Below are 14,868 nucleotides of genomic sequence, written 5' to 3'. Positions count from 1 at the left end.
TGCAGGTGATCAGCTTCACAACTGACATTTGGAGCGCCGACGTATGCCCAATGTCTTTGCTCAGTTTAACTGCACATTGGGTGGACACGGCTTCAACATTTGTGCGGTGCTACAAGCAAACGAATTCAGTGGGGCACATGCTGGCACGTCAATTGCCTAAACAGCTGAAGGAATGCTGGTAAAATGGAACATCCCCAAGTCCAACGTTCACCTTGTTTTGCGTGACAACGCAAGTAACATGAAGAAAGTGATGACTGAGATGGACGTGTCAAGTTTGGGATGCTTCGCCCACTCGATCCAGCTGGTGATGCATGAAGGACTACTATCACAGTGAAGTGTCAGCGATGAGCTGACAAATGCTAGAAAGACAATTGGGCACTTTAAACACTCGTCACTGGCTACTACACACCTGGAGGATAGCCAGAAAGATTTCCAAATGCCCAGCAAACATCTGCACAAAGACGTGGCGATGAGGTGGAACAGCACGTTTTACATAGTCGAGAGTCTACTGGAGAAGAAGCGATCGATTTCATCATATGGAGCTGACCACGACCTGCCAGTGACCCTGACAGCCAACCAGTGCGCTTTGCTCGAGAAAACCATCGCTGTTCTGGCACCATTTGAAAAACTGACCAGACAGATTATCTCCTCCACCTCCTCTGCAGCTGAAGTTATCCCCTCGGTCATGGTGCTAAAACGGCTGCTTGCTTGGGATAACCAGGAGGACACGGGTATAAAAACGATGAGAACTACCCTTCTAGAGGCTGTCAAGAAAAGATTCAGAACCAGAGGATGAGCCATTGTATGCAGTTGCCACTCTCTTGGACCCACGTTTCAAAGACAGGTATGTCTAATAGTATGCTTATTGAATGTAATAGTCCATATTATAATCAAAACTTAGAAATGGTGTATTAGATAACTAGACATTGCATTGCTATTTCATGCACATGCATCGTATGCATTACTGTTGCATTTATTTATTATGTCTGTCACCATCAAGAGCAACTATGGAGGATGTTGTTTATTTTTTAGACATTTATTATGTTTTACCGTTAATTCCGATACTTCACAAGTGCAGACATTATCAACCACGCAAAGGATGCACTGACGCAAGAGTTTGAGAAAATGGAGGCGTCATTGAGGAAGACCACAACTGAGGCAGCAGAGCCAGTGCCGGATAAGGTCCCATGTATGCTAGCCTACAGGGCAGTGAAAGGAACAGCTCCTTCCTATCTCCAGGCCATGGTCAAGCCCTACACCCCCGCCTGACCACTTCGCTCTGCTGCCTCGGGACGCCTGGTTGCCCCGTCGCTCAGAGGACCCTGCTGCTGATCGACCCGGTCACGGCTCTTTTCTGTCCTGGTCCCACAGTGGTGGAATGAACTCCCCACTGATGTCAGGACAGCGGAGTCGCTGCCCATCTTTCGACGTAGGTTGAAAACTCACCTCTTTAATAACTACTACCCTGTTACTTGTTCTTAGCACTTATTTTATTCACTCATTTAAAAGAAAAAAAAACTATTTCTTGCACTTTTACTTTAGCACTGGTTTTGCGCTTAGATGCACTTATGACCTCTGACGACTAGTAGTTCTCCTGATTTCCTACGTTAAATGCACTTATTGTAAGTCGCTTTGGATAAAAGCGTCGGCTAAATGACTGTAACGTCATGTAATGTATGGAAGCACAGCCAAGCAGCAGCAGCAGCAGCGGAGAGAGCAGCTTGAAGGGCCTGTTTGAGGAAATGCTGCAGGAGCATGATGAGGAATGTGGGGTGAGTAGCACACACACGCAGATCCAAATACAGACATATTTGACAGAGAAAACTATCCCACGCTCAGACAGCCCATTCCAGTACTGGGGAAGCAACCCAGTTCAGTTTCCCACTCTGGCTGCCACTGCTGCAAAAGTTCTCTGTGCTCCTTGTACCATTGTGGACAGTGTCCAGCACAGCCTCCAACACTGTTGATGCAAGGAGGAACAAAGGAGCGGGGGCAGAAATGCTCATCTTCTTGAAGAAGAACCTGCCGTTGCTCTTGAACTTGTGAGCAGTACTAAGTTGCTAATGCAATGTGCAGCCTACATGTTTCAACTTATTTTTTGTTTACTGTGTAGCTGTTGCTCTTCTTTTTTACACTTCAATTGCAGTTCTTATTTATTTTTTGTTTATTTTTTAGCTTGATATTGCACTACGGTTTACTGTTACTGCACTATTTAAAATGTAATTTTTTTTAATTTTACTAAACTGTGGCTGCACTTCAAGGAATTGTTATTTGTTCCTAGAGTTAGTTATTTTTCAGTTATGACTGTCAAACTAGATAATAAAAGAAGGTTCCATGGCATTAATGCTCCGTATATGTATTTGTTCATGTTTTACAAAGGGTTTAACCTGAGCCAGGCCACACAACAATGATAGCAAGCATCACATTCATACAGGGTTAGTAGTATACAGCTGTTAAAACAAAAATAATAATAATAAAAAAAATATATATATATATATATATATATATATACATATATATTTTTTTTTTATAAAAGTTCTCAACAAATGAGTGGAATATTAACATAGATGTAGGAAGATGTATTGAAAATGTGTTCCTACATCTATCTTAATAGATATATATTATATATATCCCAGTGGACGATATAGTAGCAGTGGACAGCTGATGATTGCTTATAGCATGAAACAGGCTTGTACTGTCTCATAGAAAATTTACTTGACTAACTGGATTATATACATACATACATATAATATATATATATATATTTGAAATGCACTGATATCGGACCAGTACTCGGTATCAGCAGATACGCAAGTCCAGGTATCGGAATCGGTATCGGGACAGAAAAAAGGTATGGGAACATCTCTACGACCCTCTCCAGCTGCAAAAGGCGGCAATTATAGTTATCAATGGAATTAAAGGGTAGCAACAGGTCTCCATTGTACATGAGATTTTGAATGTCCACTGGATTGTTTGTTACCTTGTCAAATATAAGGGTATATTATTAACACCTTTGTGAAAATGGGATCGCAATCTGTCCTTTGCTTGTTCACACCGACATGCCGAAAACTGTCTACTCACTGCTGCTGTCAGGGCTGTGGTTCTGCTGCAGGGCCGCTATGTGTGTGTACCAGCGCAGAGCGTGCACGTGTCGCGGAGCCGGGGGCCTGCGGAAGAGCCTGAACGCTTTGTGGTCCGCCTGGGAGGGGCCAAACCCCGCCAAGTAACTGCGGGAGGCCAGGTATTCGTTCAGGGCCTCCGCAAAAGCAGCTTCCTCATCTATCTGTAGCAAGTAGCCAAACTCAAAGGCTGCAGAGACAAGAGGTCAGACATTCAGAGAATTACCGACTGACAATGGCAGACACTTTCACCTGGACACAAGAATCACCAAACAATGTGGTTCATAGCCATGGCCTGAATAGTAACAGTGGTGTGACACGTTCATTCCCCCTGTCAGTCATGAAGCGAGACAGCTGCTGTACAGCGGTACAGCGAATATGGTCAGCTGGCTGTGGCTGGGATCATAAAGGTGAGCCGAGTCACCATGGAAGTGCTATTAATGTTAATAATGTTAATGTGCACTCTAGGTTTAATTACAATTACTGTGCCTCCCAGAAGTGGAAAAAGGAGAGAATATTTGCTATTTTTTAGTGCAGTTAAGATACTGCAACAGTTGACTAACAACCGCAATATCAGCCAATATGTCATTTACTATACTGTACTGTACCAGCTCCAGTCCAGTGAATACCAATGAGTCAAAGGGTTCTCGTTCTGTCAGTATTATCAACCGGGCCTGATGAAGACCACGTCTGGGTGACCAGATCCAGTTGGTGAAGGTTCATTACCCGTGTGGTCAGAGATGGGGAAGTTAATACACACCAAATTTGGATGAAGCGCCATGGTCATAACAGGACTAGCTTAATATCTGGGAACGTATAGCAATAAGGCGCTGAGTCAAAAGTGGAAATGAAGAAATATTAAAGATAAATGAAAATCCTTGTCTTGAAAACAAACCAACCTATCAAATCAAACAGACTGATCAACCAATCAAATCAGTCACTGCCGATAACTCATTTTCAGTTGTCTGATCAAAGCCTGTGTGTGAATACAAGAAATGCAACATTTCAATTTTCTGGCAGCAGTTCAAATGTTGATACTGTCCATGCAGGAAGTCGCAGAAACGGCAGTGGCAACATCTTTCAAAACAGACATGACCACAAATACCAAAAATGAAACCAACACATCAAGTACAGCGGACACAGAAAAGAGTCCTACAGAAACTGAAATGACACTTAAAGTTACATGCAATTTACATGGAATAATGAATAAAAAACACTGGGCTAATAACTTGACATGTTGATCTGTCATCGCTGATGTCCAGCAGTCCTACCAATGTCGTTAACTTTCACAGAGGAACATGTAGCAGAGGTCATATGAACCATATGATCCCTTATCCAGACCGCTTATCCTGCTCTCAGGGCGGCGGGGATGCTGGAGCCTATCCCAGCAGTCACTGGGTGGCAGGCGGGGGGGAGACACCCTGGACAGGCCGCCAGGCCATCACAGGGCTAATTAGGGTGGAAATTACAAATTTATCATTTGTATTAACTCTCAGAGGCGCAATCAATCGTGGCGATGAACTGGGCTGGAAATGATGCTTCTGGGAAAACCTGGTTTAGAGTGACCATTAGTGAAAACGTCTCTGATCCCTCGTCTTATCTAGTGTGAAGCATCCTTGGCTTCCTTGAAGGGCGCTATACAAAACTAAGTTGTTGTTGTTTCTGCTGAGGTGCTGTCTCCAGCAGTCCTACCAATGTCGTTAACTTTCACAGAGGAACATGGAGCAGAGGTCATATGAACATTCATCCATTATCCAAACCGCTTATCCTGCTCTCAGGGCGGCGGGGATGCTGGAGCCTATCCCAGCAGTCACTGGGCGGCAGGCGGGGGGGAGACACCCTGGACAGGCCGCCAGGCCATCACAGGGCCAATTAGGGTGGAAATTACAAATTTATCATTTGTATTAACTCTGAGGCGCAATCAATCGTGGCGATGAACTGGGCTGGAAATGATGCTTCTGGGGAAACCTGGTTTAGAGTGACCATTAGTGAAAACGTCTCTGATCCCTCGTCTCATCTAGCGTAAAGCATCCTTGGCTTCCTTGAAGGGCGCTTTACAAAACTAAGTTGTTGTTGTTGTTTCTGCTGCGGTGCTGTCCACTGAGGAGTCCTGAGAACCTGCAGCGGCATCTTCTCAAAACACACCTGAAAGTAACACCTCAAGTCCAATGGGTAGAGGTGCAATAGAGCAGGGAGAGACAGTCATATAGAAACCTAACCAGCCCAGTCATATGGAAACCTAACCGGCCCAGTCATATAGAAACTTAACCGGCCCAGTCATATGGAAACTGAAACAGATCCAAATCGAAACCACTTGGGCACTGGGCTCATCTCGAAACTAAAACGGTCCAAAAATGAAAAGGTAACTGGAACTCATACAGAAACTGAAACTGTAAAACAGACACCCTTGGATTTTAAAAATGAAAGCTATCGGAGCCGATAGCGAAATAAAAACGTGAGCGGAAAAGCAAAACACCACGTAAGGCAGAAATCCCAACGCTTTAACGTTACGCACCATTTACACGGAATAACGCGCGATACATAGCGGTGGGCTTATAACGTGCCGACCTGCTCTGTGTCATGTCACTTTCCACAGAGGGACGTGCAGAATTCACACTTGCAGTTAACTCTCAGAGCTGCAATTCTGTCAGGCTGGCGAACCGGGTCGGAAACACCGGTGCTGGTCCACCTGGACTACCGGCTCGCGGAGAGCGGGTGCGGACAGCGTCACGGACAACTGGGGACTAGCGGAGAAGCGAGACATACTCACCCAGATCTCCGGACTCGGACATCGCTGCGGGTTCGCTCAACGGGATACTGATGCAACGGCAACGTGTTGAGAATTGGCGACTTCCCGGAAGTCGCCGCTCTATCTAACCGGACCGGAAACTAACGCCGCCCCCTCGCAGAAATTTCAACCAATCACGCGTCTCCTTTATGACTGGCGGAAGTCGCTGGGTAATTTTTTTTGGGGGGGGGGTCAAACAATTTTATTTGAACGTACACCGAATATTGTGCCTTATAAACCCGAATTTAACTCGATTAGAAATAAATGAATAAGTAAGTGAGCAGCATCCTCCTCCACACGCGCAGTAATGACGCCGCTCCCGAGGGAACATGCGGACGTTCGCTTTGGTCTCCATCCACCTATACTGTCCTGTATAGACCTTTCCCCGGGATGGCGATGGTGTTGCTTGGCAGGTCACGTGTTGGATAACCTACAGGTGTATTCAACAAAAAAAACAGGTGCTTTTGTTAGATTAGAGAAATTAACAAGATTTGGGCCATAACCAATCACGCAAATCTTCCCAAAAAGCATTAGCAAATTTACTACTACTACTGATGATGATAATAATAATTAAAACAAAAACCCGAATTAACCTCAGCACACGTGTTAGACTAGGCTGTAACATCCTGGGTTCATGTCAGGACACAATAGCAGCACTTTCTCTTTCTCTTTCTTTTTTTGTCTTTTTCTCCTAATAGCAGCGCTTTCAAAAGAACAAAGAGACACGAAAAATAAATGCATGCTACAATAAGACCAACCACAAAATAAGTCCAAAAACTGGTCCATTAGGAATAAAAAATATGGTTTCTTTGGGGGGGGGGGGCAGGGGGTAGTCGAGGCTTGTTTAGTTTTCATGCATTTCAACCCTTTCTTAAAACCAATTATATCATTCACACACACCAAAAAAGAGGCAAAACCTTAACACGTGAAAAAAAACCGATTTGGATCTAATAATCATACCATTATATTATAACCCTTCCATTAAAAAAAGAAAAAGAAAAAAAGCTTCTCTCTAAACGACTGTGGGACCTGTGAGTCAGGCCCCTCATAGATAACAAACTAGTAGAAAAGAAATGACAAGAGGAGAGGAGGAAATAAAAATAAAGAACGGACAAGATTAGGAGTAAAAGCCCTTTGGAGTCTTTGGGCAATAATCTTTGATTTTGTCCTGTGTAACAATATGGAGATTATAATGAAATTATAATATGGAGGTTAGTGCAAGTACAACTGGAGGAATGGAAATAAAACAGACACAGGTAAATAGATGGCTGAAGCATCAATAGAAAAGAATCGTTGGACAGAGCAGTTCTCGCTGGCGGTGCCTATGGCACGGCATTGCACGACCAACATAAAATGTCATGTGATGTGAGCTCACACGTGTGCTCTGTCGTGAGCAGCGAGCCCATGGAGGATTCGTTTGATCCCCGGCTCCTCCTGGCAAACATGACGGAAGACCCTGAACTCCTCAATGCTCCCAATGAGCAGGCGTTATCTTGCATATCTTAAATAGTTGACATGCCATCGATGTATGAGTGTGTGTGTGTGTGTGTGTGTGTGTGTGTTGCACAGGGCGTGTGTGATGCATCAGTGCAGTAGTACTGGGGTAGTAGTGCTTGTAGTTAGTGCATGCTGCATGCTGCTCCTGCTTTCAGCTCCTGCCGCTGGCTAGCCCTCTTTGCGGGGGTGAAAAGAGGAGCCGAGTGCGTAAGTCTCCCCTGCTGGTACATAGCCTCTCTACCGCCAAGACTCCTGCAGTGCCTCCTCGTGGCCACACACGGTAACTGGGTACCTTGCGGTCCCTGGCTAAACTGTAGGGGATCTCGCAGCTACAGTGGTCCTCAGAGGTCTAATGTGCAGGCCCATGTGAAGTGGATACGCCCTGGCATTGACCAACCACTGTCCCACTGCCTTGTGGGTAAGTCTAGGACGACAAAGGCTAGGGGAGCACACCCCGAGAGAAAAGCAACGTGCATGGCGGCGCACGATAGGCGGTCCTCTGACAGACTGGAGCTCCGGCCGCCTCCTGCAGCTGTGGAAGAGTGCTGGTCGTCTTGGGCCCCCCTTGCCACCGGAACCCACCCTCTCACAGTGAAGAAGTGCTGCTGGGACATGCGCACCCCCAGCGGCACTGTAAGTAATCTCTTTGCGCAGGTATCCACCTCTGGAGTGCAGCAGCCCCGGGAGTTTACGCAGTTGACCCCTGCTCACCTCAGACCAATATCTCCTACCCCAAACCTGGCCCGGCCTTTCATTCCCTGGTCCAGTCCATTGCACTTTACTCAAATCAATCAACTACAACAACATACTTTCTCTGTTTAAATATCATTAAATACATCTAACAATAAACAACTCTATCAAAAGACAATTACTCAATTCATTACACAACACCATAAATATTTATCATAGCCCCGAACACCCCTCTCATGACAGACATTTAACCCCATCTCAACTATGACGTCACGCCCTCCACAGTTCAAATGTCCGCTCCGACTTTGTCGGGTTTTCTCCCCATCCAGAACCGGAAGACTGTCAACAGCGAGTAACCGATGAGGTCACGTGATGTGGCTAAACAGTCCATAACTTCTCAACGCCAAGTAATATTACCTTTGCGTTTATGTCTTGCAGACGGGGGAACGATCGCGTTGCGATGCTGTCCGTACATTGTGGAGTGATGTTGACTGTCGGAGTGAGTGTGCGCTAATAAACACTTGTCAGTATTGTTGTCCGTCTAGTTTATTCTGATCCGGAATATAGGATGCCGGCTAGTTCTGCGGTAACGGGCAGCCGCACCGTTACTGCATTGACCTTACCAGGGTCTGGTGTGATCCCTTGACTGCCCACCACCTGCCCAAGGTAAGACACCGGTTTTTTGAACAGGTGACACTTCAAGGGTTGTAGTTTCAACCCGTGGCTCCAGAGACGCTCAAACACCTCTTCCAAATGGGTTAGATGCATGGGCGTAATTTATGGGGGGGGGAGACATGTCCCCCTCAATATTTAGAGGTGAATTTGCCCCCCCCCCCAAAAATATATCATGAATGATAATGTTAACTCCCTCGCCAAAAAAGGTAAAACAACAACACAGACAGTCGAACTATTTAAAATGTCATTCATACTTTTTTTCCCAACGATTTCATACACCCCTATGCTTGGACCATACCATTTTAACCTTGCCACTGGGATTGCCGACCTCGTTGCTGTCTTGCAGTTGCCGCTGACAACCAGGAGACCGGAGCATGAATGATGGTGTAAGCAAGTCTAAGTAACGTAGTTAGCCAGCTTGCTTGTCTAGCCCAGTACACCACCCTTTCTTACCTTTGGGGTTTCTGAGTTAGATTTTCTTACGTATTTCCGGATGAATTATAGCCTTATCTAGTTTATAACTTGTGTTTGGGGTTATCAGTTCAGACCCCCCTCACGAACTAGCTAGCGCTTGCTAACAGTAGCCCCTAGACGTTTATGCTAGCTTAAATGAACTTGAACTGATAATTTCGGGCACATGAGATAACATGATAGGTACATCTACAAACCAATTTGTGCCAAGGGTATTGTATTAGTTCAAATGCATCTACATTTCCACAATAAATTGATGTAGAAAAAGAGCAAATTGGTGCATACAAATTCACCAGAATGCAAGAAATTAAATGTGTGATGCTTAAAATTTCCATGGGGAGGACCCCCTGACCCCCCGCTAAATGTGTCCCCCCAATGTTCAAGTGAAATTTACTCCACAGGGATGAGTTTCAAAATCGGGGGAATAGACAATCACATCATCAAGGTAAATGAGCAGCGATTCTCCTACCTGGTTCCCCCAACACCTTTGCATTAGTCTCTGGAATGTGGCGTTACAGAGTCCAAATGGCATCCGCTCAAACAGCCCAAGTGGAGTGGTGAAAGCCGTTTTCTCACGGTCGACTTCCACTTGCCAGTAGCCACTAGCAAGGTCCAAGGTGGAGTACCAGGCAGCCCCTTTTAGAGTGGTTAAGGACTCCTCAATCCAGGGGAGGGGATAGGCATCTTCGTGGGTCACTGCATTTAGCCTTCGATCGTCGACGCAGAAACGCCACGTACCATTCTTCTTTTACTAGGACAATAGGCGCAGCCCACGGACTGGCGCTCTCACGCACCACTCCGTCCAGCATCTGTTTCAGAAGGCTGCGCAGTTCCTGGTAGAGGGCTGGAGGAATCGGGCAAAACCTCTGCATTAGGTGGGGCAGTGCCTGTGGGAATGTTGTGGAGTACTGCGTCTGTACGGCCAGTCTTCCTCATGGCATGCAAACACCTTGGCCCATCTCTAGCAGGTCCGAGAGTTGTTCAGCCTGAGCTGGGGTCAGATCCTCCCCTTTCAAGACTTCCGCTGGTACAGTGTCTGCTGATCTGGCTGCTTCGGGGGTCGAACTGGTCGCTCCCACCTCTATGGTGTGGGGTTTTTTTAGGTTGAGGGTAACGTCCTTTTCTTTTGTAATGTCTTTTGGATCGATGGAGTAGATGGTAGCCAGGGGCCAGCCCTGAGGGAGCTCCACAGGTTAACATTTTGTACTCTAACCAGACAATGCTTCCCTTCAATATGGACCAAGGCACGAGCAACCTGCCATTCTGCATCCCTTCCACTAAGCCACAAAATGGTTGTTTTACAGCAGGGCCACGTACCTTAGTCCATACCATCATCTCGCTCTCCAGGGGGATAAGGACTGGCGATTGTGGCCGGAGGCAGATGGTACAGCGTACTTCTTCCCCTCTTGCAGCTTCCTGAACTTTGTTGCAGAGAGTAAATGCCTTCTCCCACTCCTTCCGGGCCTCAGATCTCATGGTGGTCTGAAACTTAACATGTTGAAGGGGAGTAGCTCCAAAGAGTTTTTGCCAACAGGCAGTGATCACATTCATTCCTAACACTCCCCAAACAATCATCTCTTACTAGGACCACTCCCCTTGGTGGGATCTTTACTCCTCTTACCTCAAAATCTAAGAGTGTATCCTACATATGGGATGGACAGCCCATTAGCAGCTTTCAAAGTCAGCCAGTCAATGTCTTTTGGGTTGTATCATGTCTGGCTTTGAATCCACTTCTGAAAGAAAGATTCACTAAACAAAGTTACTTGAGATCCTGTGTCTAATAGACATGGGATACTGACACCTCCTATTTCGACTGATACTGATAGGCAGTTTCCATCTAGAGTTGAGGATAATGATGGGGGTTGGGGCGATGGACACAGCCCAGCCACTTGCCCTACAGTGGCTGGGGAGGATAGTTTTAAAGCCGGTGCATGCTCACTTTGACGACAACGTGCTGCAATGTGACCACTTCCCCCACAAAGGTAACAGATGGGGCAGCCCCTCTGGTAGTTTAGGGCAGCTGTGTCACCCCGCCTTGGAGCACCACACTCTCCTAGTAGTCTATCGGGTACTTGGACAGCCTGTAACTGGGTACAAATCTCTACGGACAAGGTGTCGGTTAAGGTTTTCATCTCGCATTTTGGTCAGTAGTTCCGCTCGTACTTCCCGCTTCTCCAAGTTGATAGGCCTGGGAGGTGCTTGGTAGCCAGCCGCAGCACTCCCCTAGATGTCCGGCCACTTCCTTCCAAGGCCTGGCCCTCCCAAGTGGCCTCAGCAAATGACATGTTAGGGGCATGGCGAAGTTGTTTGTAAAGTTCTTGACTGACCGGGCCTGCCACCAACCCCTGTAGCCAAGTCTCAAGTAGAACAGTGTCTGTTAATGTTTCGCCTGTCACCCCTTGTTTGCATCCAAAAAAAAAAAAAAAAGGGTCCTCAGCCGAGCTACTGGTGTACTTGGCCCATACAGTTCTTGGAGAAATTTTTTTAAGTGACATTAGCTCTGTCAACAGCAGGTAGAATCAGGATCTCCCTTTTCGCTTCACCTTCTAAAGGCATGCAACACACAATCCAGCTGTTGTTCTGGATTTAGCATTTGTGAGCGAATCAGAAACTGAATTTGGTCTTGCCATTCAGCACAAGAAGCGGCATTGTCTACCCCTTTAAATTTAGGCACCCATGGTGCTCCCATCACCCATGGCATTAACACTGCATTTGTTTGGGGAGCTGCAATGTTTTGTCCTTCCTGACTACTCATCTTCCTGAAAAGCACTGGGCGTCCTGCCGACGCAACGCCCAATGTCACAATCGATGTGCTCAAGTTCTTTTGCGCCCCAGTGCAATTTCAGGACAGACGACCAACAACAGGTATTTCTTGAGATAGCCATTTATTTAAGGAAAAAGTAGAAAACAATTTAAAAGAATTGTCCCTTGAAATACGTCCATAAAAAGTGTCTTTTGTGGTTTTCCTATAGGCTACAAAACATTCCAAACGGTGTTTCTAGATCCGTAGTCCAAAAGGTTCCTATAATCCAATACTGCAAGGATTCCTATACTCCATGTAGGCTACTCATCCCAATGTCGTCAGTCCGAGGCATCTGGTCTCCTCTTCGGGCAGCGCCTTCTCGTTCGTCGGATTAGTCGTCCCTCGCCGGGTGGCTGCGGGATTCCGGGTAGGCGGCTGCAACAGCCAACTGTGGCCGCTCTCGTTCTGTCTCGAGGTCCTGCTTGGTCTTCTCATTTAGAGGAGTCTTTCAATTTACTACACCTGGGCACAATCAAGATAATCGGGAGAAGGCATGCAGAGTTCATGGCGCGCAGAGTTCATGGGGAGAAGGCAGATCATTGGTTGAACGTCGATCTGCGAAACACGTGATCGGGGAAGGTAAACACTACAAACGTGACAAATGCATGTGTATGAAGTTATTTTGGTTAGACATAGAGTACTTCTTTAAGAGACTGACCGGTTCAACTACTCGATTGGAAAAACGAGATATTCTTTTTTATGATGAAAAAAATGGCATTGATTATAAAAACCTTGTTTATCTTGAATCTCGTTTTGTTGTATGGAAGATATTATATTCACAAGTGCTAGTGGTCCAAAAGAAATCCACACATACAACAATTTAAAATAGAATTGAGTTATTATATTGTAGCGAATCTGGCCGCTGGCTCGCGGGCCTGACCCTTTAGTCGAGCGGTTAGCGATGTCTCCTGCGGTGCGGGCGATGCAGGTTCGCTTCCCGGCCGCGGCAGATCCTGTGGTTGCGTTGTCCCCCGAATTCGCTACAATATTGACACACTACGTGGTTTGAAGAATAGTGAAGCAATTAAACTGTGGACATTTGTAAAGCCTTAAATGTATTTGTTTAGTGCCTTGCTGATTGTTGTATGATACCCCGTGTTGTTGTCTTGTTATTTTTGTATGTTCTGTTTGTTTTTGGGGAGACTGGTCTGTACATGAATGAAAATGCAATAAAAAAAGAAGAGCAAACGTCTTTTTGTACCGCCCATTAATACTTGCCGTGCTACGGCCAAACTAACGTTACAACATTTCAGCGACACTAAAAAAAGTAACCAATCTATTAAGCTGCACAAAGATATTTTCAAAGAGGAGTGGTGTCACTTGTTTCTTAAAGGCCACTCCAAAATGATGAATAACATATATCCCTCCAAAGAACTACTTAGATCACGGTTTGGTTCTGACGATAATATATGTTCATTTTGTGAAAATGACATAGAAACTACGGACCATGTATTTTCTCATGTGGTGTGGTACTTGTGTTCTGGCTTGACCTTCACAAATGGATAAAGCAAAGGATTTTGTCCTTTCCAACTTGGATTTCTAGAGACAATATAACATTTGGTAGGATTTTGCAAAACAAAAACGATGAACTCTGTTGTAATGCAATCCTCTGCTTAGCCAAATTCTTTATTCATAAAAATAGATACTTTAAGTCATCCCCCAAATTTGTTGTGTTTTTTTTTTAAATGAATTTAGATTATACTTGAAATCTTTAAAACTAATGACCGATACAAAAGCTCTGAAGATTTATGAGGTGTTAAGACATTTTCCCACTGAATCAGAAGACTGACATCCTTATTAATTCCCCCTTGTATGATGGACTTTATTATTTTCAATTAGTGTATGTCATGTATTTAATTTATTATTGTTCGTACCCTTATTTTCATAATACATCACCGTATATTTGTCATGTAACATTCAACCTCTATGCACTTCCTGATATACTGTATAGAAATGTTTACATACTGTTCCCTTTGGCACTTTGGATATCTCTATGTATTTTTGGATGGAATGTATATTTGCCATGTTTGTTTTGTAATGAACTTTTTTTTTTAAGAATCTGTACATGAATGTAACCGGTTATTTTCTTGCCCGGTGCGGGACTCGATACGGGATGTACTGCACCACAAGGTGACATCACTGACCGCTCGGCTAAAGGGTCAGACCCGTTAGCTAGGGGCTAATGTGTCTTATTAGTAGTTTACACTACTGTAAACTAGGGGCTAACGTGTCTTATTAGTAGTTTACACTACTGTAAACTAGGGGCTAGAGTGTCTTATTAGTAGTTTACACTACTGTAAACTAGGGACTAACGTGTCTTATTAGTAGTTTACACTACTGTACACTAGGGACTAACGTGTCTTATTAGTAGTGTTTACACTAATGTAAACTAGGGGCTAACGTGTCTTATTAGTAGTTTACACTACTGTAAACTAGGGACTAGAGTGTCTTATAAATAGTTTACACTACTGTAAACTAGGGGCTAACGTGTCTTATTAGTAGTTTACACTACTGTAAACTAGGGGCTAACGTGTCTTATTAGTAGTTTACGCTGCTGTAAACTAGGGGCTAACGTGTCTTATTAGTAGTTTACAGTCGTCACCCCCCCCGGAAGCGCGCCCTCGCGCTTTGTTATTCCCGCGCTCCGAAGAGACTTCTGAGGATCTGCACACTTCCGGCTCCCACCGCTGCCACCAATGTGACCGGTTATTTTCTTGCCCGGTGCGGGATTCGATACGGGGTGTATTGCACCACAACGCCGTTAGCCGAGCGGTTAGTGATGTCGCCTGCACCACTAACCGCTCGGCTAACGGGTCAGACCCGTT

General features: G+C 45.3%; 1 protein-coding gene across 3 annotated transcripts in view; it reads right to left on the bottom strand.

Moving 5' to 3' along the window:
- cars1 (cysteinyl-tRNA synthetase 1) overlaps positions 1-5,942 on the bottom strand; it is a 38,984-nt gene extending 33,042 nt beyond the window's left edge. For 2 of the 3 annotated variants that reach the window (XM_056278123.1, XM_056278124.1), the window contains exons 1-2: positions 5,890-5,940; positions 3,082-3,309 (exon numbers count right to left, since the gene is read on the bottom strand). In XM_056278123.1, the coding sequence (XP_056134098.1) occupies positions 3,082-3,309; positions 5,890-5,911 (250 nt within the window). In that variant the 5' untranslated portion in view covers positions 5,912-5,940. Of the gene's footprint in view, positions 1-3,081; positions 3,310-5,889 lie in introns of all 3 variants that reach the window. The other variant, XM_056278125.1, reaches the window with a different exon arrangement.
- Between the last annotated feature and the right edge of the window lie 8,926 nt (positions 5,943-14,868).

This window comes from Lampris incognitus, chromosome 4 (assembly GCF_029633865.1).
Source record: "Lampris incognitus isolate fLamInc1 chromosome 4, fLamInc1.hap2, whole genome shotgun sequence".
In the NCBI taxonomy this organism is placed as follows: Eukaryota; Metazoa; Chordata; class Actinopteri; order Lampriformes; family Lampridae; genus Lampris; species Lampris incognitus.
Note: the sequence above shows the minus strand (reverse complement) of the source record. Positions and strands in the feature narration are given on the sequence as shown.